The 27,804-nt window shown below is 50.3% G+C and overlaps 2 protein-coding genes across 8 annotated transcripts in view; one reads left to right on the forward strand and one right to left on the reverse strand.

Annotated features, from left to right (window-relative positions):
- MRTFA (myocardin related transcription factor A) overlaps positions 1 to 2,038 on the forward strand; it is a 105,025-nt gene extending 102,987 nt beyond the window's left edge. For all 4 annotated transcript variants that reach the window (XM_060306798.1, XM_060306799.1, XM_030855871.3 and 1 more), the window contains one exon: positions 492 to 2,038. In XM_060306798.1, coding sequence (XP_060162781.1) covers positions 492 to 991 — 500 coding nt within the window. In that variant the 3' untranslated portion in view covers positions 992 to 2,038. The remainder of the gene's footprint in view (positions 1 to 491) is intronic.
- Positions 1,572 to 27,804, reverse strand: part of SGSM3 (small G protein signaling modulator 3) — a 35,365-nt gene continuing 9,132 nt past the window's right edge. The window contains exons 2-22 of one of the 4 annotated variants that reach the window (XM_030855877.2): positions 12,014 to 12,132; positions 11,410 to 11,495; positions 10,898 to 10,964; positions 8,671 to 8,867; positions 8,490 to 8,597; positions 7,575 to 7,718; positions 7,157 to 7,352; positions 6,649 to 6,794; positions 6,176 to 6,400; positions 5,779 to 5,833; positions 5,503 to 5,630; positions 5,243 to 5,398; positions 5,048 to 5,102; positions 4,811 to 4,860; positions 4,483 to 4,635; positions 4,271 to 4,341; positions 4,075 to 4,123; positions 3,913 to 3,998; positions 3,078 to 3,200; positions 2,930 to 2,990; positions 1,572 to 2,722 (exon numbers count right to left, since the gene is read on the reverse strand). In XM_030855877.2, the coding sequence (XP_030711737.1) occupies positions 2,642 to 2,722; positions 2,930 to 2,990; positions 3,078 to 3,200; positions 3,913 to 3,998; positions 4,075 to 4,123; positions 4,271 to 4,341; positions 4,483 to 4,635; positions 4,811 to 4,860; positions 5,048 to 5,102; positions 5,243 to 5,398; positions 5,503 to 5,630; positions 5,779 to 5,833; positions 6,176 to 6,400; positions 6,649 to 6,794; positions 7,157 to 7,352; positions 7,575 to 7,718; positions 8,490 to 8,597; positions 8,671 to 8,867; positions 10,898 to 10,964; positions 11,410 to 11,495; positions 12,014 to 12,020 (2,244 nt within the window). In that variant the 5' untranslated portion in view covers positions 12,021 to 12,132 and the 3' untranslated portion in view covers positions 1,572 to 2,641. Of the gene's footprint in view, positions 2,723 to 2,929; positions 2,991 to 3,077; positions 3,201 to 3,912; positions 3,999 to 4,074; positions 4,124 to 4,270; positions 4,342 to 4,482; positions 4,636 to 4,810; positions 4,861 to 5,047; positions 5,103 to 5,242; positions 5,399 to 5,502; positions 5,631 to 5,778; positions 5,834 to 6,175; positions 6,401 to 6,648; positions 6,795 to 7,156; positions 7,353 to 7,574; positions 7,818 to 8,489; positions 8,598 to 8,670; positions 8,868 to 10,897; positions 10,965 to 11,409; positions 11,496 to 12,013; positions 12,133 to 27,804 lie in introns of those variants that run through there. The other 3 variants (XM_030855876.2, XM_030855873.2, XM_060306802.1) reach the window with 3 other exon arrangements.

A 27,804-nucleotide genomic window follows, 5' to 3' on the forward strand; every position in this document is an offset into this window, starting at 1 on the left:
TGACTAATAACGTCGAGCATCTTTTCACGAGCTTATAGGCCACTTGAACATCATCTGTTGGAGAGTCTTGTCCATTTTTCAGTTGGATTTTGTTGAGTTCTAGGAGTTCTTTATTCTGGATATCATTTATCAGATAGTTTGCAGATTTCTTCTCCCATTCCATGGGTTATCTCACTTAATTTTTTTGAAGTATAGTTGTTGTGCAGTCTTTTCAGTCTTGATAGTGACCTTTGATGTGCAGAAGTTTTAAATTGTTATGTAGTTCAGTTTATTTTTTCTTCCATTGCCTGTGCCTTTGGTGTTATAACTAAGAAATCATTAAATCCAGTGTCATGAAGATGTTCCCTTCTAAGAGTTTTGTAGTTTTGGCTCCTAAATTTAGATCTTTGACCCATTTTGAGTTATTTTTTGTATGTGGTGTAAGGCGGGGTCCCAACTGCAGGTCATCGTCAGGCTGGTTTCAGACACCCATTCACTTTCTTGATTGGCAGAGATCTCAGCGGATTTCAAGGAGCCAGGGAAAGAGAAGTCTCCCCCGAGAGCAGCCTGCGGGTCACCCCTGGCCGCACAGCCGTCACCGTCCGCCGAACTCCCTCAGGCTGTCCCCCCTCCATCCGGCTCGCCGGCCCTCCCTGGGCGCCTGGAGGACTTCCTGGAGAGCAGCACAGGGCTGCCCCTGCTGACCGGCGGGCACGAGGGGCCAGAGCCCCTCTCCCTCATCGACGACCTTCACAGCCAGATGCTGAGCAGCTCTGCCATCCTGGACCACCCCCCCTCCCCCATGGACACTTCGGAATTGCACTTTGCGCCTGAGCCCAGTGGTGTGGGCCTGGACCTGGCCGACGGCCACCTGGACGGCATGGACTGGCTGGAGCTGTCGTCGGGTGGGCCAGTGCTCAGCCTGGCCCCGAGCACCACAGCCCCCAGCCTCTTCTCCACGGACTTCCTCGACGGCCACGACTTGCAGCTACACTGGGATTCCTGCTTGTAGCTCTGGGGCTGCAGAGCCGGGGGCTGGGAGGGCTGGAAAGTCGGAGACCTCGGGAACTCAAGGGAGCTCAGCGCTCTCCTGCCTGATGCAGCCTCTCCACGTGGTCTTGAGTCCTGACAATCACAGGCCCTGCTTTCCCCTCCGTGGGAGGCCAGAGGAGGGTGTCCCCACACCTGGCTCTGACTCACCAAGGAGAAGAGCTTCCAAGAAGCAGCTCTGGGTCCCACCCTGGGGTTTCGGAGGCCTGGATGGGCCAGGGGCTTCTATGTGACCTCCTTTTGTGAGGTCGGGGTGCACCTGTCTGCTGCAGTTTGCTCAGGAGGCGAGGCTGAGGCAGGGCAAGGGGTGCATGTCCTTCCTTCTCTTCCCCTTCCCTGCAAGGGAAGGAACTGGCTGGGCCTCTACCTCACCACCCTCGTGATGCCAACACCACCGACCCAGGCTTCCCGGGAGGGGGGCTCCCTGCCATTTTAGCGTCTTGGTGTAGTGTAACCATTTAGTGGTTGGTGGCAAACGTTTTCTGTACAGGTGTATATACCTCTATATTATATATCGCCATACATATATACACATATATCTTGGGGGGCGGGTGGGAGGTGAATGCAGCCCCCCACCCCCGGTTCTACTCTGTGCACACGGAAGGGCCTGAAGCCACCGCTCCCGGGGCTGAACACAGCTTACCCTGGCCCCACCCATCACTTGTATCTGACACGTATAGACGCCTCGTCACAGCCTGTGCCGCACCTGTCCTGCTTCCTGCTCCTTATCAGTGCCACGAGGGCAGAGGTGCTTCCTGGCCCCCTGCCCACATTCCCTCCTGCTGCCTCACTGCAGCCACCACGGCCCTGGGACAGCAGTGGAGCCAGAGGTGGCCCGCAAGCTATGGCCTCCTCCTGCCCTGGGGCCTGGCCTCCCTTCTGGCCTTCTGGTCGTTGTCATTCACAGGGGATCAGGGATGGAGTCACCAGAACCAGTTCTGGGACAGAGGTGGGAAAGCTGTGTGAACTTTTTAAAATAAAAACAAAAACCCCACCTGTTAGTCCATCTCCGTGGAATGGAGGGGGGGGGTCAATCCATGGAAGGGAAGAGGGGGGTGCCGCACTGTGACCCTGACTGCACCTCCCCGTGAGACCACCTCCCATCCCTGGCTGTGCATTCGGGACCACGCGCAGCTGGCTAGACAGAAGGTGGGAGAGGTGCGTCTCAAAGACAGTTTATTTGTCAAAAAGAGGCGGGGGAGCCTTCAGCCTCCCCACCCTCCTCCTGAGCAAAACCTGACAGAACAGAGGTGGCGCTCCACCTCCCAAGGTCTTTGTTCAGCACAGCAAGCCTGGGGCCTCTGGTAAAGACCCTGGCAGGGCAGAGCCCTCCCCGGGGTGCTGAGAGTAACAGGCTGAGCCGGGCCCCCACCTTCTGCTCCTGCCACCTGCTGCCCTCCACCAACACTCTAGCACCCAGGGCGGTGTCCCCGGACTCCCTACCACGGTGCCCAGCCAGAGCTCCCGAGTGTGTCCTCCCCTCGACCTTGCAGCTTGGGGTGGCCCCGAGGCTGGCCAGCGCCGGGCTGTTCTCTTCTTGCTTGAGGAAGGGGCTTGGTAGCCAAGGGGTCTGGGGAGGCCTGGGTGTGACGGGGTCCCTGGAGGAAGAGCATCACCCGTCTATGTCCCAGCTGAAAAGGTGGTGCTTCACCAGCATGTCCTGGACGCCCTCCTTCAGGGGCTGCTTCTCCTCCTGCACAGGAACAGCCCTCCTGTCACGGCTGTAGGGCACACCACAGGGCCCAAGGGGCCAGAGTGGTCCTCACAGGCGACACTGGCACTGGGGCCCCCACGAGGCCTTGCCTCAGCACCCACGCATCCGGGGGGGACCCACCAGCACGAACACCCACACTGCCCCACCCGCCATCCCTCCTGGGGAAGGCAGGACCCGACCACCCACCTCTCTCTTGGCAGGAAGTTCCCAGTCTTGGGAGAGGCTAAAGGCAAAGCAGCAAAGGACCCTGGAGGCGGAGGGAGAGGGAGGCCGTCAGCGGCCGCAGGGGGCTCGGCCCGCCCCTCGGCCCACCCCCGGGGCGGGGCCTCCTCACCTCAGCTCGCACTTGATCTGGACCCAGCCGGGGCTGCGCAGGAAGGACCAGGGCTGGTACCACTTCTCCACGGTGGGCAGGCTGGAGCAGAGCACCTCCAGCCACAGGTGCAGGACCTGCTCACTGGCCACAGGCAGGGCGGGGTCGGGGGCGGCTCCAGGCAGAGGGTCTTGCCCTCTCGCACCCACCGCACTGGGCCACACCCCGCTCCAGGACCCCTCCATCCGCACCCCCAACCTCCCTCCGCTTGGTGGCCTATGCAGGTGACCCCGCCTCCTTCCCTCTCAGCTACTCTGGCTTCTCCACATGGGGAGATGTGCCCAGGGGCCCAAGGTCCCTGTGGCCCCCACTCCCCTCCGTCCTGTGTGAGATTCGGCCACCGCCACCCCGGGCCCTGGGGCCTCAGTCCCGCCGGTCAGCCAGGGAGCGACATGCACGCTCGCTGGCCGGTGGGCCCACGGCATGTTCCGAGCAGGTCTCCGGGACCCCTGCCCCGCCTCTCCAGGTCAGAGCAGCCTGGAGGCTGCCCCTCTGCCGCGTGGCAAGTGCAGAAACACCGCGCTCAGCCTGGCCAAGGTCCGAGCCTCGCACAAGCCTGCAACCCCTCCGGCAGGCGCCCCTCCCTAGTTTGCAGCCGCATCCCTGGTAAGCCTTCACTGCTCACCTTGCTGAAATCTGTGCTCCCCAAAACCCGAGCGCCAGCCCCCCGCCCCAAGCACTGGCTGGTCTCACGCTGGAAGAAGGGCTTCGGGAGCCACCCTGGCCGTCTTCCACCTCCGTCTGCCCAGCTCAGGCCCCCCCGCGGCCCCCACTCAGCAGCGGTGCAGACACTCACTTGAGCCCCACGCAGATGAGGGAGCGGAGCTTGACGTCCATTTGTGCGTGTGCAGCGTCATGGGTCACGTTAACGGACTGCACGGCCTGGAGGGCACAGCTGTCACTCAGGTGTCCCCAGCTCCCAACCCTTAAGGCCTGTCCCGCCCACGGCCCTGCTTACCCGGTAGAGCAGCTCCTCTGGGGTCAGGACTTTGCCATCTTCATCCAACCTGAACGGGGGGACCAAAGCTGCCAGTGCTGCCCTGGTGGGCTCGGACCGCTCCCTCTCCCTCCTCCACCCCCAGCCCCAGGCTGCCGGGTGACCCTACCAGGAGGATGACCCTGCCAGGAGGACACCGAGGCCAGGGCAGGGTTACCTGTACGTCTTACACAGCACTAGGCGCGAATACACCGAGTCGAAGTCTCTCTCAACCTCCCGGCCCGCCGCCTGGGGGGGCAGGGTGAGCATCGGGCAACGGGGTAGGTACCAGGTCAAAGCCACAGAGCCCAACTGAGTTCAGGTCACCACCCCACCAGCTCCTGCCACCAGCTCCGCAGGGCACAGGGGCTCAGGGAAAAGGACTCTCACCTCCTCGATGAACAGCCAGGGGTGGCAGGCGCCCCCAAGCAGGGAAGGCTTCTTCAGTCCGTGTTCAAACAGGGCCTTCAGGGCTGGGCAGAGGGTCCCTCGCACGAGGTCCGTGACCCCCTCTGTCACAGAATCGTCCCCCGCGATGGAGTACTGAGGGTGGAGGACGGGGTCTGAGACACCCCAGCCAGCCCCTCCCTGTCCTCACAGCCACTGCCACAAGCCACACGCACTCGGGACGCAGGCCCTGCAATGAGGGTGCAGGCCTCACGGGGCAGAGGCAGCAGCGGCTCCGGGGACGGGCCTGCCTCGAGCGTACCCTCCTCACCTCCTTGCTCCGCTCATCCAGGACTTCCACGAACTTTGCTGGAAACCAGCCTGTGGGAGAAGCAGGGCCCGTGAGGAGCAGGCGGCCTGGTGTCCTGATGCTCCTCACAATGGGGCTGAGGACACACGGGAGCAACGGATGCCGCTGTCTGAGCAAACCCAGTGCCCCGCTGCAGCTTCCCAGCCAGGCCCGCCTTCCCCTTGCCCAGCGTAACACAGGAGCAGACGGAGGCCTCACCTCTCAGGCCATTCAGCTCCCCCACCCAGCAGTGCTCGTCCTTCTGGGAGATGATCTGTGGAGGAAAAGGGCGGGAAACACAGCTCCAGTTGCCTGACTTCATCCTTGGCTGGAAGCTCTGGCCACGTGAGGGCTCGGCCAACCCGCCCGTGGCCTCGGGGCTGGCGGGGACGAAGGCGTCCGCTCCCCGCTCACCGTAATGATGTCGTTCTTGCGGAAGCCCAGCTCGTCATCATCGTGGCGCTCGAAGTCCAGTAGGGCCTTGGCCCGGCGTGGGTGGCCACGCAAGCATGCCACGTAGTTCTCGTGGTCCCTCTGGTGGCTCTCCATACTGTAGTCCGGGCTCAGCTCCTGGGTGGGGGGGGGGGGCAGAAAAGCCCACCGCGAGGGGGCGCTCGGAACAGGGCTAGGGCCCCTACTTGAGCTGGGTGCACAGCCCAGGACCTGAGGCTCACCACACTGCAGTTCTTGGGGTCTGTGCACTGGAAGTGGCGTGCCACGCGCAGGATGGCTTCCCGGAGGTCGGCCACCAGCTCCGTCTGCTTGATGTTCTTGGCCTTGAGCGCCTCCAGGTCGTCCTCCCCTGTGAGGCCCAGAGAGCAATGGTGGCCATGGCCCAGCCCGGCCCTGTCCCGACTCCAAGGAAGCGCAGAGTCCACACGGGGTGTGAGGCCAGACGCCCCGCTCTCGGAGCCCAGCCCAGCGCTTGGCCACCCGTGCAGAGTTCTCACCAAAGAGCAGCGACGTGATGCCAGACTTCCTCCGCTGGGTCCTGCGGCGGACAACCTGCAGGCGGGGGAATCAGGTCGGCGGTGGCCCCAGGCACCCGGCGCCCAGCCAAGTGGATGGCGCCCCAGCACTGGGGACAGTGAGCAGAGCCCTTCCGTGCAGAGGCCCCGCCGGCATCTCACTCGTGCCGCCTCCTCTGACATGGCCTCTGAGGCCGGCTCTGAGGCTCAGAAACATATCGTCAGTTCAAATCTGGGTCTGTCCAGGCGGGTCCCAGCAGAGACGCGCCAAGGACAAGGTGGTGGGTCCCTGCACAGCTGTGGTCTGGCCAGGCTGGGCCCTGGGTGCTGAGCTGGAGGGGACGGCGGTGAGCTGGGGCCTCCTCCCTCATGGGCCCACCTGAGAGAGGCTGGCGGTGGGGCTGGCGCCCAGGAGCTGGCCCTGGTCGGCTAGGAGGTAGGCCAGGTGCTTGCGGCGCTGGCTCTCCACGGCCACGTCAGTGAGGGAGCCCGCCAGCCGCATGGCCTCCCCCAGCAGCAGGTCCGCGTCCTCCATCTGCGACGGTATGTCCGACAGCGTGTTGAAGATGGAGGCCGAATTCTCCGACTGGATCAGCTCCTCCTCCTGGGCCATGCGAGGGGGGCGCTGTCACTGCCTGGGTGGCATGTGTGACTTCCCTGGATGGTCCAGCTGAGCACACGAAGGCCCTGCCCCAGGAGGGAGACCTCCCTCCTCCCCGGGGCATCTCCAGAGGGGCCAGGGCTCAGGCCACAGGACACTGAGGCCCGGACTGGAGCAGAGGTGGAGGGCGGGCAGACCCCGAGGCGGCTGCCAGGACAGCTGCATCTGGCACCCGGGGCCCCGGCCTTCACCTTGAGGCACAACATGCCCAGCGTGGCCTGGAACAGCACCAGGGAGCCCTCGTAGAAAAACAGGTCCCAGAGGCGCAGCAGCAGCCTGATGTGCACCACGCTGGCGAAGGCCGTGAGGAACCAGTGCAGTGTGATGAGGGACAGCTCTGTGGACACAAACCAGAGGCCCTGAAGCTGGCACCAGGGACGGCCGGTGCGGAACAGCCAGAGAAGAGGGGCATCCCCCAGGCACGCAAGCCGTGGAGGAGGTGGAGCAAATCTCCCAAAGCAGCAAGAGGCCATGCTTGCTCCACGGCAGAGAGGAGGCGGGGCGTCAGGGACCATCGGAGAACAAGAGAGCAACGAAGGCAGCAGCATGAGTGGCCGTCGTCAGAAGAGCTCCTTTCCTCTTCCTGAGCTGCCAGCACTGCCCCGTCCTCAGCTGGGTCCTGAGGCCTCAGATCTGCAGCACCTGAGCCAGAGCTCGGGACCCCTTGACCCCAGAGCAGCGGTGGGCTCGGGCCCTTACCGATGTCATGCTCCTGGAGCAGCCTGTCTAGCCGAGGCAGGTACTGGACGATGAGGTGGCGCAGGAGCCGCTGGTCAGTCTGGACGCCCAGCAGGGTGGTGCTGAAGTAGGAGGCGGGGAGCAGGTCCTCGATGATGGCGCACATCATCCAGAAGGCATCCTCCTCCTCCAGGAACAGCAGGAGGCAGGCAGCCACCTGGCCGGGGCAGGGGGGTAAGGGGCCTCTGCCCAGGTGCCCATGCAAATTAGAAGAGGCACCCCCTCGGGGGTGACCAGTTAGAACAAGGCGGCCTCTGGGGAGTGGGGGGGTCACACCACAGACCGCATGCCGGCCTCAGGCTTGGAACCCCTCCCTGCTTGGGAACCCACCCCCACCCCCTCCTACAGGCCCACTGCCCCCGTCCCGGGCTGTGCTCACCATGCCCGTGCCCTGGCAGTAGCCGATCTCCGGGTAGAGCCAGGCCAGCGCTCGGAGCACCCTGCGCAGGCGGGGTACACCCACGCTGCTCACGTGGGCGAAGCAGGCATTGCTGGGCATGGTGCGGAGCAAGTCCTTCTCAATCTGCTGGCAGCCCGCCCACAAGAGCCTGTGAGGCGCAGAGCAGGCGCACAGCCTCTGCACCCCTGACACCGAGACCCCCCGGAAGGAGGCCGGGGGCCCCTGTGTGGGGCAAACCTCAGGTTGGTTTCTCTCCCAGGAATAGAGATTCCTCAGGCTCCGGGTTAAAGTCACCCTCCTCCCTTCAGGATTAGAGCCCAGCTGGTGTGCAGCTGGTGCCACGTGATCCACGGGGGAGCCTCTAACATAAAATTACAGATTCCTGGGCCTCAAGCCACAGCTGTGGAATGAGAATCTCTGGAATGAAGCCTGGAAACCTGTATTTAAAATCTCCAGGGGAGGGACTTCCCTGGTGGTCCAGTGGTTAAGAATCCGCCTTCTAATTCAGGGGACGCAGGTTCAATCCCTGTTCGGGGAACTAAGATCCTACGTGCCGCAGGGCAACTCAGCCCGCAGGCCCCAACTAGAGAAAAGCCCGCGTGCCACAACGAAAGATCCCATGTGCTGTAACAAAGTCCCGACACAGCCAAAATAAATAAATAAAACATTAAAAAAAAAATCTCCAGGGGATCCTAATGTGCACCGGTCCGGTGGCCTTTTTGACAATCCCTCCCCCCACACCCACCACAGAGGGACCAGGAGGAAACTGGCTGGCTCCAGGCACATGTCTGTAGGTGCAAGGACTGCCCAGGGCTGCCTCACGGCTGCCGAGCTCTTCCAGGCCCCCTTGAAGGGCCTCCCCCTGACCCCCCGCCCCCCTAAACAGGGCCCCACCTGCTTGGCAGCAACGGTCTCATCATTGGCGCTGTCCTTCACGATCTCTCGGTAGGACAGCTCGGAGTTCCTCTTCTTCTGCAGGGCCCCGGAGAGCCGCATCCACAGCTGATGGGGGGAGCACGGCGCTCAGTCCCCAGGGGGCCCCTGAAGCCCGCGGCCCCCGTGGGCCCCGCCTCACCTGCGGCCTCATGCTGTGCGGCACCCCAGCCAGCACCAGGGAGCGGAGCTTCTCTGAGCGGGGCAGGGAGATGGCAATCTTGTCCCAGGTGAGGTCTCCCACGTCGTGGTTGTGGGTGAACTCCAGGTGGGCCTGCCAGCGCAGCCTCTGGGGGGGGTCCTCCAGCAGCTGGCCTGGGCGGGGGGCGCCGTCTGTGCCTGTGAGGGAGGAGGGAGAGCGACCCCCGCCGCCTGTGCCCCGAGAGCAGAGGACTGGGCTCTGGGTCCGCCGCCCGGATCTCACCGCCAAAAGCCAGGGCCACCTTTCCAACCATCTCCCGTGGCACCCCGAACAGCCAGCGCGAACTCTTCGCTTTCACCCCCAAACCAGATCCGCGAGCCCCCCCCCGCACCAGGTGCTCAGGCTCCCCCGCTTCAGAGCACAGGCAGAACCTCGGCCCTCTCGCCCCTCCGACTACGGCCCTAGTCCAAGCTGCCATCTCTCGTCTGGGTTAGTGCGACAGCCTCCTCAGCGGCCGCCTAGTCCTGCCCTGCCTCCCTAGAGGCTGCTCACAGCCCTGTCACAGCTCAGAGCCTGTCACGCAGACAAAGCACCCGACCCCACCTCCTCGCGCCCTGCTCCCTCCACCCCAGCTCTTTCCCACAAATCCACTCGCCTCAGGGCCTCTGCACCTGTTATTCGTCTTCCTGGCCACACTCACTGCCTCACTTCCTCCCAGTCTCTGTTCAAACGTCTCCCACCTCCCCTCCTCTCCCAGCCTCTTCTTGCCCCCAGCATACATTTGTTTGTTTGTTTACTGCCTGGGAACTCACGAGGCCAAGACCACCTGTTTGAGGCACTGGGGATGCACAGTGGGGCAGGGCCGCCCCACAGAGCCTCATCCTTACTCATCCTAAAGCCATGCCCTTGGCCTCCACTTTCTGAAACTTCACCTTCAGTGAATTCACATAAAGTGCACAAACTTTAAGTGTACACCTTGTTGAGTATCAATAAACAAATGTCTAAGCACTGACAGTCTAAACGCTGTCCCCATCAAGACACAGAATACTTCCATCATACTAGAAAGTTCCCTGTGCTCCTCTCAGGCCCAGCTTTTACCTTCTGAATGTCTGCCTGCAAACTAGAGAACAAGGAAGACTCATCAGAACTGGGAGTATGAGTGACCTGAAGGTGAATGGTCTCAGTCAGTTAACGTCTGGTTGGTGACAGGCTACCCTGGGTTCTGGCAGACAGCTTTCCAGCAGCCCACTCGGCAACAGCAGGTGTATTTACAGTAGAAAATAATGGAAATGGCCTAGGGGCCCACTTACAGAAGAGTGGTTATAAAAATATGACAACAGTGACTTCCCTGGTGGCGCAGTGATTAAGAATCCGCCTGCCAATGCAGGGGACATGGGTTCGAACCCTGGTCTAGGAAGATCCCACATGCCGTGGAGTAACTAAGCCCGTGTGCCACAACTACTGAAGCCCGCGCACCTCGAGCCCGTGCTCTGCAACAAGAGAAGCCACTGCAATGAGAAGCCCTCGTACAGCAACGAAGACCCAATGCAGCCAAAAATAAATTTTTTAAAAAACAACAAAAAAATGACAAATCCATTGTAATTACAGGGATAGTACACAGCCACTGAAAAACATGCTTTAAAGAGGTCTTAACAGACAGAAAAAATGCTCATGGAATAATGTTAAGAGATATAAGAGCAATATAAAAACATGTATATGATATCATCTTAGTTATGAAAAGTTACATATGGATACACACAAAGCCAGGGAAAAAATACACAGAAATGTCAGCAGTTATCTTCAGGTTGTAGGATAATGGGTTAATTTGTTTTAATCTTTATATCTTGATGTACATTTAAAATTCTCTATAATGAACATTATTGCTTTTATTATCATATGAAGATCAATAAAATTAATCTTAAAAAAAAAACCCAGGGAATTCCCTGGTGGTCCAGTGGTTAGGAGTCAGTGCTTTCACTGCCAAGGGCGTGGGTTCAATCCCTGGTTGGAGAACTAAGATCCCGCAAGCTGCACAACGTGGCAAAAAAAAAAAACCCAAAGGATTCCAGATACTTCTAACAGCATCACCGTCGGATATGGCTCTGTCCCTGATTCTGGAACATCTGGGTAGAACATCTAGAGCCCGAGGCCACAGCAGTGTAATCAGTCACTGGAGCTGGTCCTCCCCAAGGACAGTGGAGAGATTACACCCGAGGGGCTATCTCACCTTCCTTGTCCACGCGGAAGCCGAACTCATCATAGCAGAACTCTGGTTGCTCCACTGCCTCTTCCTTCTAGATCCAGGAGTAGGAAGAGTCAGCCTGGGGCTGTGTGCGCTGCTGCCATGCCTCCTAGCCTCCCTGACTCAGACCAAAGGCCACCGTTCCCTGAAGCTTCTGTGGTCATCACTCAGCTCCGGGGGCCACGACCCTCTTGAATTCTCCCAGAGTTTTCCTTGTTTTCCTCAGAGGTCGAAGATAAAATCAAGGCAAGAAACACGTTTTATGTATTTCTGTGTCCCCGTAATACTGAGAGCAGAGTGCCATACTTGTTCCCCAACCTAATGTCCGATTCACAGGGAACGTGGAGCTAAGATACTGTCTCTGATGGGGGCTTCTGACCCTGTGTGAATACGGGGGAGTGGCCCCCCTCCCAGGATGCCTGCAGCGGGCGGTGGGTCCCCTTGGGTGCCCCAGCGTGGGAGCAGAGCCACTGGCGCCCACTGGCTGACTGCTGTACCTGTGTGTACTTGGCCAGGATCTCCTGGGGCCACATGCTAGGAGTCAGGGCTGAGAAGGGGCCACTGGCAGAAGGTATGTGGCTTCCTAAAACCAAAAAGGACCAGGAATAGGAGATGAAGAAAATGCAGAGCATTCAGGGGGAAAATTCAAGTTGAGACACCCCCTCTCCCTTCTTCTCCCCACCGTCCCACCCCCCAGAGTGCCAGCATTAAAGGACTGGACCATCTAGAGTGGGATGGATGGGGGAGGGGAGAAACCTAGCAAAGTGCAACTTTCTGGAGGAAGGAAAAGGAAGCCAGCAGTGTGTTACAAGACATAACCTGACTTCATCTCCTTGCCTCTTCCTCCACCTGTGAGTGAGGATTTTCAGGCTGGAAGGAGGCCAGGGATTCAGGAAAACTGAGAAGAGAGTTGCAGTAGCTCTCCCAGATGCCCATCAGAAGACTTCCTCCTTCCTCCATTACCTGGGCGGTCCACGTGACCCTCGAAGGTCCGTGGAAAACAAGCCTGCTTCCCTCCCACCGGGGTGTCCTCCTGGATAAGACCCCCTTCCCCCTGGAGAGCCTGTCGCCCCATGTCCAAGCCAGGCCCCTGCCTCCCACCTGACATTGTGTGGAGAGGACAGGCAAGTCTTCTGTAGATCCAGACTCGGGAGTTTCCTATCCTAATATCTTACAGCTGGAAGGCTCCTCAAGCTTCATCTGGTCCAGAAGCATTTGCCCTGGTAGGAGTGCAAAGAGGAAAGTCATTTAACGCAGCCCCTCTCCTGGGAGTCCTTTCTACCCAACTCTGATTTGCTGGCCCAGAGGTGGTGGGGAGGTAAATCCTGGCCACTGTTTGACAGGGAAGGAAAAGTCACACTTGAAAGAAAAAGCCTCCTATTCTGAACATTTCATCCGAGAGCATACACTTTGAAGAAGCTACAAAACTATTGTTCTCCAACAGCTCTGTGAGCCAAGAGGAGGGTCTGCTCAGTTCCCATACTACTAAGGAAGGAGAGGATCACACAGACAGACTTCCTGATGCTCTGTACTCAGGCAAATGTTTCTTAAAAAAGAAAACAAAAACCAGCCACCACCAAAACTTCCACGAAGAGGTTCCTGAGCCAGGATTTTTGAGGAACCACTTAGGTACAACACTTCTGAGTCCGTACCTCCACTCACCCGACACTGACGTTTCCACTTCATCCACCAGTCTGCTCGACCACACCTTCCAGCACCTCACAGCTGGGAAACTAGGAAATTGCCATCTAAGTTTCTCACGTCACTGTTTAACCCCTGCCTCCCTACTTTTTTTGTCCTCTTAAAAAATGACTCAACAATTGAAATGACAAACAGCCCAATTTAAAAATGGGCATAAGGGGACTTCCCTGGTGGTCCAGTGGTTAAGACCCCACACTCCCAATGCAGGGGGCCCGGGTTCGATCCTTGGTCAGGGAACTACACCCCGCATGCCACAACTAAGAAGTCCTCATGCCACAGCTAAAAGATCTCACGTGCCACAACTAAGATCCAGAGCAGCCAAAATAAATAAATAAATATTAACAAGAAATAAATAAAAATGGGCATAAGATTTAAATAGACATTTCTCCAAAGAAGAGACGTAAATGGCCAATGAGCAGGTAAAAAGATGCCCGACATCATTAGTCATCAGGGAAATGCACAGCAAAACCACAATGAGATTCCACTTCACACCCACGAGGATGGCATACTGGAGACAAAAGTCTTTTTTTTTTTAAATATTTTATTTTATTTATTTTTGGCTGCATTGTGTCTTCGTTGCTGCCCACGGGCTTTTCTCTAGTTGTGGTGAGCGGGGGCTACTCTTTCTTTGTTGCAGTGCGCGGGCTTCTCATTGCAGTGGCTTCTCTTGTTGCAGAGCACGGGCTCTAGGCACGCGGGCTTCAGTAGTTGTGGCACATGGGCTCAGTAGTTGTGGCTCGCGGGCTCTAGAGCGCAGGCTCAGTAGTTGTGGCGCACAGGCTTAGTTGCTCCATGACATGTGGAATCTTCCCAGACCAGGGCTCGAACCCGTGTCCCCTGCATTGGTAGGCAGTCTTAACCACTGCGCCACCAGGGAAGTCCCTGGAGACAAAAGTCTTAAGAGCAGTGTTTGGCCATGTGGGATGACTACACTTAGGCACACAGCTCCTGTCTGTCCTACAGCAGCAGGCACCTGCCATTAAAACTTATCTTCAACATCAAAAAAAAAGACAACAGTTAGTGTTGGTGAGGATGTGGTGAAATTGGAAGCCTCATACTCTACTGGTGGGAACGTAAAATGGTGGGCTGCTGTGGAAAGTACTGACAGCTCCTCAAAAGGTGAAACACAGGGTTACCACATGACCCAGGAATTCTGCTCCTAGTTATTTACCCACAAGAAATGAAAGCAAGAGTCCACACAGAAACTCGTACTTGGATGTTCACAGCAGAGTTACTCATCATAACCAAAAAAGCAGAAACAACCCATATGTCCAAGAACTGATGAAGGGATACAGGAAATGCATAGAACATCCATACAATGGAATATTATTCAGCTTTAAAATGGAATGAAGTGCTAATAACACAGGTGAACCTTAAGAATATTATGCTCAGTTAAAGATGCCAGTCACAAGAGGATGAATATTGTATGACTCTATTTAAATGAAATGTCCAGAAGAGGCAAACCCCCAGACACAGAAAGTAGATTAGTGACTGCCAAGGGCTGGAGGACAGGGGAAGGCACAGTGACTGCTAATGGGTACAGGGTTTCTATTTGCAGAGATGAAACGTGTTCTGGAATTGGAGAGTGGTGATAGTTACACAACAGTATGAAATACTCACACCACTGAATTATACACTTTAAAAATAGCGAACTTTGTAGCATGTGAATTATATCTCAATTTAAAAAAATTAAATAAGCCATCAACTGATGCGTCAGCACTTGGGCTCCCTCTGAGTTCCTATTTCTAGCCTGCTCCTATTAGAACAGGCAAGAGCCTATTATCACCCACTCGAGCTTCAACAGAAGTGCAGTTTGAGGGGTGGCTTTCTCAGCCTTTTTCTGAATATGAAGCCTTTTACTTCTAACTGTGAAATGAAAGGAAGGTAACATAAATGGAAGGTAACAATGGAGATGTGGGTGAAATATTTTAGGGCAAGTTGCCTTCTAGGTTTTGGTATCATATTCACCTAGGCCTAGACCTCCTTTTGCCATTTTCAAGTGATGGGACCTCAGAGGTGACAGCTGTTGGCCTCGTCTCCTAAGTGCTGTCTGCTGTTGGGAATTCGGGGTAAATGAGAAGGGTCAGGTGAGAAAGAAACAAAAAAGGAAAATCAAAGAACCACTTCGAGGGCACTGTGAGAAAACATTGCCCTATGGACCCTTTCCTCCAGCGAATGTTGAAAAATGGGCACGTGAAGAAAATCCCAGTTCTCTTTAAAGACACACTTGCAAATCTGGGGCCAAACAGCTTGTCCCAAAGGCAGCTCAGCTGGGTCACCAACCTCTACTCCTGCCCCCAGACACACCCTGACCAGGCCACATTTGGGCTAAATGCCCATCGTGGAGGCTTTGATGCCCAGCTGGGAGGGAGCCCTCTTGCTTCCAGACAAGCCTTGCTGAGAACCAGATGGCAGAACCCGCTTCCCTAATGGGCCAGCCATCCTAGACTTGTCTGTCTGTTCTGCGTGAGGAAAACGTAACGTCTTCCTTCAGTGTAACAGGTATGCGGGGCCTGATTTGAATCAGAATTCTGTGCTGGATGGAGCAAGTATTTTAACATTAAAGGGACTCAGCTAGAAGTTCTTAAAATCATGTCATCATTCAGTCCTCACAGCATATTCTGAAGCAGACTATCTCTGGTCCTCACACATGAGAAAACAAGCCTAGAAGAGATGCGCGTACAGTCTCCCAAACGGACCCTGATAACTGTGCCCCCTGCCCCACCATGCTCCCCCCACCCCCACCTGGGGAGATGATGTCACTCGGCCACCAGCTTGACAGTGCCAGGAAATAACCCCATGCTCAGCCAGGCCACCGCCAGCCTGGAGCCCTGGGCAGGCACGCTGCTGTGGCACCAGCGTTAGGAGGGCAAGGCTTCCAAGCTCATCCTCTGCCACCTTTGTGCAGAGGCCGGACGGCGCTGCGGTCAAAGTGAAGACCTCTCCAGTCGGACAGATGTGGACTCAAATCCTGGCTCTGTGGCTCCCCCCTTCTTATAACCTTGGGCACGTTCACATCACCTCTTTGAGTCTCAGTTTTCTTCTCCATAGACTGGAGCAACAGTACCTACGTCTCACAGTGGTTACGAGGATGAAGTGAGAACGCAAAGAGCCCCAGCACACTGACACACAGCAAGTGCTCAGGAAGCATCAGGCAATTAGCAGGAGTCCTCATAATTTCCAGAAAGTTACTGTGAATATCTGGGCCCTCTACACTGAGGTTACTCAAGGCCATGTGATACTGCTGATACCCAGCCATTACAACCTGTAAAAACGACAACTTCATATGGTTCAATGTAACACATGCTAGCTGGGATCATCAGAAAGACTCCTCATCACTGACGCCTCAGAGGTAGTGATTTGGCTGTTTCTTCCAGAAGGGCAGAGAAAGTGTGGAGGAAGCAGGCGTTGTCTGTAAGTGGAAGAAAGGAGCTGTCTCTGGCTGTGGAGGACTGAGGGGGCTGGTAAGACAGTTCTCAGTCCGCAGCTCCCTTTCCCAGCCTTGGCTTGCCCACCTCATTCATTCACTCAACAGTTACTGAGCACCGCCATGAACCACACATGGTTCTAAGGGTTGAGACGCAGCAGTGAAAAACCAAAGTCCCAGCCATTACATCACAGCAGAGAATCAGACAACGAACATAAACACAGCTGTGTTAGATGGTGCTAACTACAGTAGTCTGAGGAAAATAAAGCAGGATAAAGGTATAGGAGAGTCAGAAGAGAGGAGCCATGGAGCTAACGTGGTCAGGAAAAGCTCTCTGAGGATAAGGTGACATCCAAGCAAAGACCCAAACAAAAGGAAGTGGGAGACCAAGTCCTATGGCTCCTGAGGGAAGGAAGATCCAGGTAGCAGGAGCAGCAGGGTGAAGACAAGGCCGGACCAGATGTGGCAGGTGCAGCTGCTGCAGGGGAGAGGGGCTGGGGAGGAGGAGGAAGCACAGTGGGGGGTGAAGCCTGCTCAGGAGGGCCTTGCAGTGCAGTACAGAACTGGAACTTATTCTCCTTACAGAAGGGCTCTGAGCAGAGGCAAACCTGAATCTGATTTAGGATTTCAAAGCTCTCTCTGGCTGCTGTACAGAGAAGACTGCAGGGCAGGAGGGGGTGACGCAGTAGGAATAATGTTGGCTTTGCTACCATGGGGACAGTGAGAAACGGTCAGATCTGGATATATTTTAATGAGTCTCTGCAATAATACGTATATGCCATTTCTCTTACCAACTACCCCCTAGTCCCCAAGTTCCCAACAGGAGCCAAAAGTGATATTGCTAATCTGGGCAGGCAGGTTTTTCCAGCCTCCGGTCACTATGGAAACCTTCCTGAAAGCAGCCATCTGGAAGCTGGCTAAGGCAGCCACGTCACTGGCGGCCCTACTGTTGTCACAGGGGTACTGAGAGGCAGAAACTTTTGAAAAACAAGAAATATACTGGAGGCAGATTAAAAGACTGTCATCTTGAAGCATGTAAGTTTTTAAAATGCCTTTTGATCCAGTAACTATTCTCCTGGAAACTTATCTTAAGGAAATAATTCAATAGACGCGGAAAGGTATGTACATGAAAAGGTCTACTTCAGCATCACCTACACAACAAAAACATGAGGACAATTTACATGTCAAACATTAGGGGAATTGATCAAATCTGGGTATACTGACACAATAAAATGTGATTTAATCATTTCACATTCCAGTTATGGACTTCCGCTTTTGGCCAAGATGGAGTTACAAGGCCTGGATTTACTTTCCCAACCTGAACAACTAAAAAGCCAGAAAGATACATGAAACGATGGTTTTCAAACATTGGATGACAGGCAGCACAGGACAGTGAAGCCTGAGACAGAGAAAACAATTGAGCTGAGCCCTGTGACGGCCCGCTACCGCCTGGAGAGAGTCTGCAGCCCGGACTGGGCACCCAGGAGGGCAGAGGAGCTGAGTTGGGAGCTAGAGGTGGCCGAAGCAGCCTGAAGTTGCAGAGCAGAGACTTGCACAGAGAGCTCCAGAAATCTGCAGAGAGCACCCCCAAACCTTCATGTGAATACTGGTCAGAGCGTGTGTGTGAGGAAGCTACCCAAGGTAGGGAAGAGAGCACCTGCAAGCAACACAAGGAATACTACCTGAAGCTCACCCTACCGAGTCATTGTCATGTATTTTCCTTTTCAGAAATTGTGGAATGCAATTTGCCCAAACTCTGTTAAGAATTTTTGCATCTATGTTCATGAAGGATGTTTGGTTGTAGTTTTCTTTCCTAATAACACCTTTTTCAGGTTTGGTATCAGGATGATATCTGCTTTATAGAATGATTTGGGAAGTAGTCCCCCCTCTTCCATTTTCAGGAAGAGTTTGTGTAGAAACTGGTATTATTTCTTCCTTAAATGTTGAAAGGAAATCACCAATGAAGTCTCCTGTGCCTGGAGTTTCCTTCATGGAAAGATTTTCAACTACAATTTCTTTCATAGAGATAAGGCTATTCAGATTATCTTTATGCCTCCTGAGTGAGCTTTTTCTTTAAAATAAATTTATTTATTTTTGGCTGCATTGGGTCTTTGTTGCTGCGCGCAGGCTTTCTCTAGTTGCAAGGAGCGGGGGCTACTCTTCGTCGAGGTGGACAAGCTTCTCATTGCTGTGGCTTCTCTTGTTGCGGAGCATGGGCTCTAGGTGCGCGGGCTTCAGTAGTTGTGGCTCGCGGGCTCTAGAGCGCAGGCTCAGTAGTTGTGGCGCACGGGCTTAGTAGCTCCGCAGCATGTGGGATCTTCCCGGACTGGGGCTCGAACCCATGTCCCCTGCATTGGCAGGCGGATTCTGAACCACTGCGCCACCAGGGAAGTCTCCTGAGTGAGCTTTGATAGTTTGTGCACTTTCAAGGAATCTGTCCACTATCCAAGTTGTTGAATTTATTGGTAAATTTAGTCCAAAGTATGCAGAAGAAAAAAAAGCAATAAACAATAAAGATAACAGAAATCAATAAAATGGAAAACAAAAAAAAAGAGAAAAATCAATGAAACCAAAATCTGTTCCTTTAGAGATCAATAAAATCAAACCTCTGATCAGACTGAACAGGAAAAACAAGAAGACACAGATTACCAATATTATCAGGAATGGAAGAGGATACATTACTACAGATCCTGGAGGCATTAAATGGATAATAAGAGAATATTATGAACAACTTTTGCCGGTAAGTTCTACAATACATAAAAACAATACCATCATGACCAAGTGGGATTTATCTTGGGAACACAAGACTTGTTCAATATTTAAAAAGTCAATCAATGTAATTCAGTATATCAACAGACTGAAGAAGAAAAACTATATGACTATCTCAATAGATGCAAAAGAAGCATTTGGCAAAAGTCAACATCCATTCATGATAAAAACTCTCAGAGATCTAGAAATAGAGGAAGCTTCCTTAACCTAATAAAAGGCATCTACAAAAATCCTACAGTTAACATCATACTTAATGACAAATGACCGAATGCTTTCCCCCTAAGATTGGGAACAAGGAAAGGAGTCAACGTAATTCCAATCAAAATCCCAGTAGAAGTCATACAGGGAGAAGTTAAGTCAGAAAGAGAAAAACAAATATGATATATTAACGCATATATGTGGAATCTAGAAAAATGGTATAGATGATCTTATTTGCAAAGCAGAAATAGAGACATAGACAACAAACGTATTGATACCAAAGGGGAAAGGGGAGCGTGGGATGAATTGGGAGATTGGGGCTGACATATATGCACTACTATATATAAAATAGATAACTAATGAGAACCTACTGTATAGCACAGGGAACTCTACTTAGTGCTCTGTGGTGACCTAAATGGGAAGGAAATCCAAAAAAGAGGGGATATATGTACACGTATGGCTGATTCACTATGCTGTACAGCAGGAACGGACACAGCAGTGTAAAGCAGCTATACTCAGAACAAAACAAAACAAAATCCCAGTAGGATATCTTGCAGAAACTGACAAGCTGATTCTAAAATTTAAATGGATAGGCAAAGGAATCAAAATACTCAAAATAATTTTGAAAGCAGAAAGTTGGAGAATTCACACTACCTGATTTCAATACTTACTATAAAGCTACATGTAGTACAGGTGACACTGGCAAAAGGAAAGACATATAGATCAATGGAACAGAATAGGTAATCCAGAAGTAGACCCATACATATGGTCAATTAACGTTATGAATTGTGTCCCCCAAAAAAGATATGTTGAAGTCCCAACCCTCAGTACCTCAGAATGTGACCTTATTTGGAGAATGGGTCTTTGCTGATTTAACCAACTTAAGACGACCTCATTAAGGTAAGCCCTAATCCATTATGACTCGTGTCCTTATAAAAAGGGGAAATTTGGACACAGATATATATAGAGAGAAAATATGAAGAGACAGGGAGAACACCATGTGAAGCACAGACTGGAATTATAGTGTAATAAGCCAAGGAACGCCTGGGGCTACTAGAAGCTGGAAGAAGCAAGGAAGGATCCTCCCCTACCGGTTTCAGAGCGAGCATGGCCTTGCCGACACCTTGATTTCAGATTTCTGGCCTCCAAAACTGTGAGACAATATTACTGTTGTTCTAAGTCACCCACTTTGTGATAATTTATTATGGCAGTCCTAGGAAAGTAAATAATTAATTTTCAACAAACATATAAATGCAATTCAATGGAGAAAGGATAGTCTTTTCAACAAATGGTCCTAGAAGAATCACTACAAAACTTCTAGAAGAAAACATAGGAAAAAATGTTTGTGACCTTGGTTAGGCAAAGATTTCTTAGATATTGCACTAAAAGTATGATCTATAAAAGAAAAAAACTTGATTAAATTAGACTTTATCAGAAGCCACTGGTGGTAGAAAATATGTTCAAATCACACATTTAATAAAGAACACGTATCCAGAATATAAGGAATTCTCTAAACTCAGTGAGCTGGAAACAAACAATCCAATTAAAAAAATAAAATGGGCGGAACTTCCCTGGTGGTCCAGTGGTTAAGAATCCACCTTCCAATGCACGAGACATGGGTTCGATCCCTGGTAGGGGAACAAAGATCCCACATACCGCAGGGGCCACAACTACAGAGCCCATGTGCTCTGGAGCCTGCGCGCCACAGAGAGAAGCCCGTGCACCGCAACTTGATAGAAGCCTGTGCGTCACAACAAAGAGCCCGCATGCCGCAACTAAGACCCAACACATCCAAAAATTAATATTAAAAAAAATAAAATGGGCAAAAGATTTGAACAGAAACATTAACAAAGAAGATATACAGATGACAAGCATACAGAAAGATACTTAATGTCATTAGTTATTAAGGAATGCAAATTAAAACCACAATGAGATATTACCATACACATATTAAATGGCTTAAATTAAAAAACAAACCACCTGACAATATTAAGTGCTGACGAGGATTCAGAGCAACTAGAACTCTCATACACTGCTGGTAGAAATGCAAAATGGTACCACAATTTTGGAAGAGGGTTTGGCAGTTTCTTATAAAGTTAGACATGTACTTACCATACAACCCAACAAATGCACTCCTAGGTATGTTTATCTAAGGAAAATGAAACTTTTGTTTACACAAAAACCTGTATGTAAACGTTTGTGGCAACTTTATCTGTGACTGCCAAAATCTGAAAACAACTCAAATGTCCTTTAACTGGTAAATGGATAAAGAACTGTGGTACGGGCTTCCCTGGTGGTACAGTGGTTAAGAATCCGCCTGCCAATGCAGGGGACACGGGTGCAAGCCCTGGTCCGGGAAGATCCCACATGCCACGGAGCAACTAAGCCTGTGCACCACAACTACTGAGCCTGCGCTCTAGAGCCTGTGCTCCACAAGAGAAGCCACTGCAATGAGAAGCGCGTGCACTGCAACGAAGAGGAGTCCCCGCTCGCCGCAACTAGAGAAAGCCAGCGCGCAGCAACAAAGACCCAATGCAGCCAAAAATAAATAAGTAAAATAAATAAATTTATTTAAAAAAAAGAAGTCCAATTATAGGGACTAAAGAAATATGGATACTATTTATGATATAATATTAAGGGAAAATGTATGTAGCATGTGCACTCAGAAACGTGTATATCTGTCATTTACTCCCCAAGTATTTCCCCAAAACATATCATGTGCTAGGGCAACAATGATTTACAATCTAGAGGGGGAAAATCAAACAGAAAACAAATAGATGGATAAATAAATAAGAATTTCAGAGTATGGCAAGTGATCTGAATAAAACAAAAGGGTGATGTGATATAGAATCCAGGGAAGGTTTGCCTGGGAAAGCAATAAAGCTACTATTTTTTTCTACTGCACCACCCCCCCAAATACCAAAAACCAAACCAAAACAAAAAGAATCCAGGGAAGGAATCACTGACGCACTAGCACTACTTGAATTGAAACCGCAAGGACAAGAAGCCAGCCTTGCAAAGATGGGGGTAGAGTCATGGGCAGAAAGAAAGGCAAGTCCACAGGCTCTCAGGTGGGGAAAGGCCTTGGAAGAAGAGAAAGCCCAGTAACTGAAACACAATGGACAAGGGGGACAACGGTAAGAGGAAACTGGAGAGGTAGAGGCACCCAGATTGTCAAGGAACTGTAGGTCACAGTGAAGGATTTAGATTTTAAGGACAATGGGAAGCTACAAAAGGATCCTAAACATGGCAGTGGCGTGAACTAACACGTTTTTTAAAAAATCACTTTGGCTGCCGTTTGGCAAATGGCTTGTGGAGAGACAAGAGTGGATACAGTGAGACCAGTTTGAAAGCACAAGCTCCAGGAAAGATGACGGGGAGTGAGACTAAAGTGGTGACAGTGGATGTGGGGAGAAGTAAATGGATTCAAGATATAACCAGAGGCAGAACCAATAGGCCTTGCTTCTGGGTTGGATGTGGGGAGTGAAGAAAGGGAGCATCCCAAAGTGAGGCCTAGGTTTCTGGTCTGAATTCCTGGGTTTACGATGATGACATTTACTAATATGCTGGTGAGTGGGAAAGAAACAGGTTTGGGGGAAGAGGGAATGAAGAGTTGTAGGATAATTTAAATGTTTCTTAGAAATCCAAGTGGAGCTGTTAAGCAGGTGACTGGATACACAAGTTTACATCTTCAAGGGGATGTAAAAACTAGAGATATAAATCTAGGAGTCTTTTGTTCATCTATCTAACCAACAAATATTTTTTGAGCAACTACTATGCCCCAGACACTGTTCCACATGCAAGGGATATAGCAGTAAAACAAGACAAAGTTCTCACTTTTATGAACCTGCAGTTTCCTCATCTGTAAAATGATGACAAATGAGAAAATGTAAATATTTATCACAATACATAGCACATAGTATGTGCTTAATAAAGCCAGCTATTAATATTAGTGACAGAAAAGACAATAAACAAGTAAATGAAAGAATAATTTCAGAGGCAGATGGGGCAGGACTATTTTTGATAGGTGGTCAGGAAAGGCCTCTCTGAGGAGATGACATTTCACCTGACACCAGAATGACAAGGAGTCAGCTCCACAAAGACTTAGAAGCTCAAACAGAGGAAACGGCTTGTGCAAGGACCTTAAGGAACAAAAGATTTATTATACTGGAGAAATAAAAGACAAGTGTGTCTGAGATGGAGCAATGAGGGGGAAAGTAGCAGATATCACTGGAAAGGCAGGACGACCTGGATTATGTAGGGCCTACTGCTCATAGCAAAGACTCTGGACTTCATTTTAATGGGAAGCCATTGAAGAGCTTTGAGCATGGGCATGACACGGTCTGACTTAGGTTTTTAAAGAAATCGCATTGGCTACTTTGTGAAGAATGAACTACAGAGGGGTTTAGAGTGGAAACTATTACAGCGGTCCAGGTGACAGATGGTATCTTGGACCAAATCAGTTGAGTTGATGACAAGTAACTAGATTCTGGATATAATTTGGAGATATAGAGGTAGATAATGGGAAGAATCAATGATGTCTCCTAGGCTTTTGACCTGAGCAACTGTGCAGATCCCATTAACCAAGATGAAGGGAGACTGGGGGAGAGCAGGTTTCATGGTTAGCAAGCAATCTGCTTTGGCCATGTTCAGTGGGGATGTCTATTAGACCTCTAAGTGGAGAGGTCAACTGGGCAATTGTATATATGAGTACAGAGTTCACAGTAGTCAGAACTGGAGACGTGAATTTGAGAAACACCAGGACTAGATGTCGTGGCTAAGGAGAGAATGCAGAATAGGGGGCCGAGGACCAGATCCTGGAACATACCAACATTTAGAGGTTAGGCAGAAAAATATACAAAAAATAGTTTGAGGAGTGACCAATGAAGTAGAAGGAACACTAGCAGTGTGTGGCACTGTGGAAACCAAAAGAAAGTGTTTCTACGAGGAGGAGGTGCTCATCAGTGTCAGGTGCTACTTAGAGGTCAGGTGTTATGGAGGACAGAGAACTGGTCATTGGTTTGGCAAGCTGGAGGTTGGTGGTGACACTGACAAGATCTTTAATTGTGTTATTTTTCTTGAACTTTTGGTTTTAATTAATTAATTAAAATAGAAGTATAGTTGATTTACAGTGTTGTGTTAGTTTCTGGTGTACAGTAAAGTGATTCAGTTATACATGTATATACACATCTTCCTTTTCATATTTGTTTCCATTATACGTTATTATAAGATACGGAATATAGTTCCCTGTGCTATACAGAAGGACCTTGTTGTTTATCTATTTTATATATAGTAGTTTGTATCCGCTAATCCCAAACTCCTAATTTATCCCGCTCCCCCCCTTCCCCTTTGGTAACCATAAATTTGTTTTCTATATCTGTGAGTCTGTTTGTTTTATAAATAAGTTCATTGGTATAATATTTTAGATTCCACATATAAGTGATACCATATATTTGTCTTTTTCTGTTTTACTTACTTCACTTAGTATGATAATCTCTAGGTCCGTTCATGTTGCTGCAAATGGCATTATTTCATTCTTTTTCATGGCCGAGTGGTATCCCATTGTATATATATACCACATCTTCTTTATCCATTCATTTTTCAATGAGCATTTAGTTGCTTCCATGTCTTGGCTTTTGTAAATAGTGCTGCTGTGAACACTGGGGTGCATGTATCTTTTCGAATTAGAGTTTTCCCCAGATGTACGCCCAGGAGTGGGATGCTAGATCATATGGTAACTCTATTTTTAGTTTTTTAAAGAATCTCCATACTGTTTTCCAGAGTGGCTGCACCAATTTACATTCCCACCAACAGTGTAGGAGGGCTCCATTTTCTCCACACCTTCTCCAGCATTTATTATTTGTAGCCTTTTTAATGATGGCCATTCTGACTGGTGTGAGGTGATACCTCATTGTAGTTTTTTTTTTCTTTTTTTTTTTTTGGCTGTGTTGGGTCTTCGTTGCTGCACGCGGGCTTTCTCTAGTCGTGGTGAGCGGGGGCTACTCTTCATTGTGGTGTGCAGGCTTCTCACTGTGGTGGCTTCTCTTGTTGCGGAGCACGGGCTCTAGGCACACGGGCTTCAGCAGTTGTGGCACAAGGGCTTCAGTAGTCGTGGCACACGGGCTCAGTTGCTCCGCAGCATGTGGGATCTTCCCAGACCAGGGCTTGAACCCGTGTCCCCTGCATTGGCAGGTGGATTCTTAACCACTGTGCCACCAGGGAAGTCCCCTCATTGTAGTTTTGATTTGCACTTCTCTGATAATTAGTGATGTTGAGCGTCTTTTCATGTGCCTACTGGCCATCTACATGTCTTCCTTGGAGAAATGTCTATTTAGGTCTTCTGTCCATTTTTTGATTGGGTTGTTTTTTTGTTATCGAGTTGTGTGAGCTGTTTGTGTATTATTGAAATTAAGTCCTTGTCGGTCACGTCATTTGCAAATATTTTCTCCCATTTGTAGGTTGTCTTTTCGTTTTGTTTATGGCTTCCTTTGCTGTGCGAAAGCTTGTAAGTCTGATTAGGTCCCATTTTTAAATTTCTATTGCCTTGGGAGACTGACCTAAGAAAACATTGCTACGGGGCTTCCCTGGTGGCACGGTAGTTGAGAGTCCGCCTGCCGATGCAGGGGACATGGGTTCGTGCCCCGGTCTGGGAAGATCCCACATGCCGCGGAGCAGCTGGGCCCGTGAGCCATGGCCGCTGAGCCTGTGCCTCCGGAGCCTGTGCTCCGCAACGGGAGAGGCCACAACAGTGAGAGGCCCGCGTACCGCAAAAAAAAAAAAAAAAAAAAGAAAACATTGCTATGATTTATGAGAGAGCTTTAATTTTTAATGGTGAGGGTGGAAGTCCAGTTGAAGTGAGTTGAAGAGGGAAGAGAAGAAAAGTAGTCATCAGCATGAAGATAGTATGTGATTTCAGCCATTTAAAAAATATATAATATATACATGTTGAAGGTAATAAAAAAAGGAATATGGCTGATTTTGTGGTAGGAGTATGGGGCTCATTAGTTTTGATTTTAAATGTTCTCTTTTTTGAAAAAGTACAGAGGTATTGTGTTTAAAAATAATATATCACATCAAAAATTGTACATGAATGTTCACAACAGCATTATTTATAATAGTCCAAAAGTGGAAACAAAACAAAAACAAAAAACCAAAAGTGGAAACAATCCAAATGTCCATCAAGTGATGAATGGATAAACAAAATGTGTATATCCATACAATGGAATATTATTCATCCATAAAAAGGAATGAAGTACTGACACATGTACCAACGTGGATGAACCTTGAAAACATTATGCTCAGTGAAGGAAGCCAGTCACAAAAGACCACACAATGTATAATTCTATTTATATAAAATGCTCAGAATAGGCAAATCCATAGAGAAGGAAGGTAGATTAGTGGTTGCCAGGGGCTGGAGGGAGGGGGAAATAGGGAATTACTACTAGTGGGTATGTGGTTTCTTTTGGGGGTGATGAAAATATTCTGGAATTAGTGGTGATGGTTGCACAACAGTGAATATACTGAAAACCTCTGAATTGTATACTTTAAAAGGGTGATTTTTATGGTACATGAATTATATCTCAATTTTAAAAATTACAGTTTAAGTACAGAACACTGAGGGAATAAGAATGTGTCCTTGAGTTTTCTGAGGTCTACAAATGAAGCCTGAACTTAAAACAACTATGCAGTTTCTCTGTATCCTGCCTTCCTCTTCCTCTCACAGGGCTACTACTTATCACCACAAATATCCATCTCCACAGGGATTTATACGAAACCAAAGAAAGCAAAAGTGAAAAAAAAAGGTGCAAACTATTACAGATAGCTTATATATATAACTGTGAAAAGGATCACTTTCTCTCTCATTTGTAACTAACACTTTTCTAACACTGCTCAGCATGAATCTGACATCTTAACAGCAACTGTGAAGTCAGGAACTCCCTAAGCTGCTGAAACCAGGTTTCCACACCAATTTTTTGTTTTGTTTTGTTCAAGGCTAAACAAGATCCCCAGGTGTATGACTTCACATGGAGTTGCAGTTTCTTTCCAGTACACTGAAATGAAATACTCTGCCCAAAGCAAAAGTCGCTAAAAGCAGTTTAAAGGAAAAAGATGCTTATAAACCAGGAGACCAGAAAAGTACATCAATTTGCAAGACAGACTCTAAGGGGGAAAAAATGCTATTTCCGAATCTACTTGTACAGATATGCCTCCCTGTAACGAGTTTTCTCCACAGATCGGGCGCTTACTTGGTCCCCAGCCACACCCGAGCTGGGGTCAGGTAGGACACTGGCTGTCAGAGCCCGAGGCTCAGGGGAGCTTCTTCCGAGCACTTCTGGGCACTTTACACAGTTCCGCTCTTTTCTACTGAGAACACAGATGACAGACTTAAGTGGTAGCAGGATATATGTAAGCTGTAGGTCAGAAGAAAATCTCTGCAGCATATACAGTCACTGGGTTTATCATGGGAAGGAAGTGCGGGACTCTCCTCTGAGTTTTGTAATTATACTAACACAATGACATTAACAGAAATCAAAATTTTTAAAAATTCTGCTATTTCCTAAAATTTTTTTAAAAGTTTGCCATCTCAATAAATCACACTTTCTTCTTTCCTATGCTCTCTTTTGGTTTTTCTCTACACACATACACAGTTCTTATATTTCAGATTTTAAAATATTTTTCTCTACTGCACATCAAATTATCAGCACTTCCCCAGTAATCATGCAGTATTTATAACCATATGTCCTATAATTTACTAATGTAGTCATCTGTAGATACAACATTTAAGCACCTAACAGCA

Source organism: Globicephala melas, chromosome 10, assembly GCF_963455315.2.
Source record: "Globicephala melas chromosome 10, mGloMel1.2, whole genome shotgun sequence".
Lineage (NCBI taxonomy): Eukaryota > Metazoa > Chordata > Mammalia > Artiodactyla > Delphinidae > Globicephala > Globicephala melas.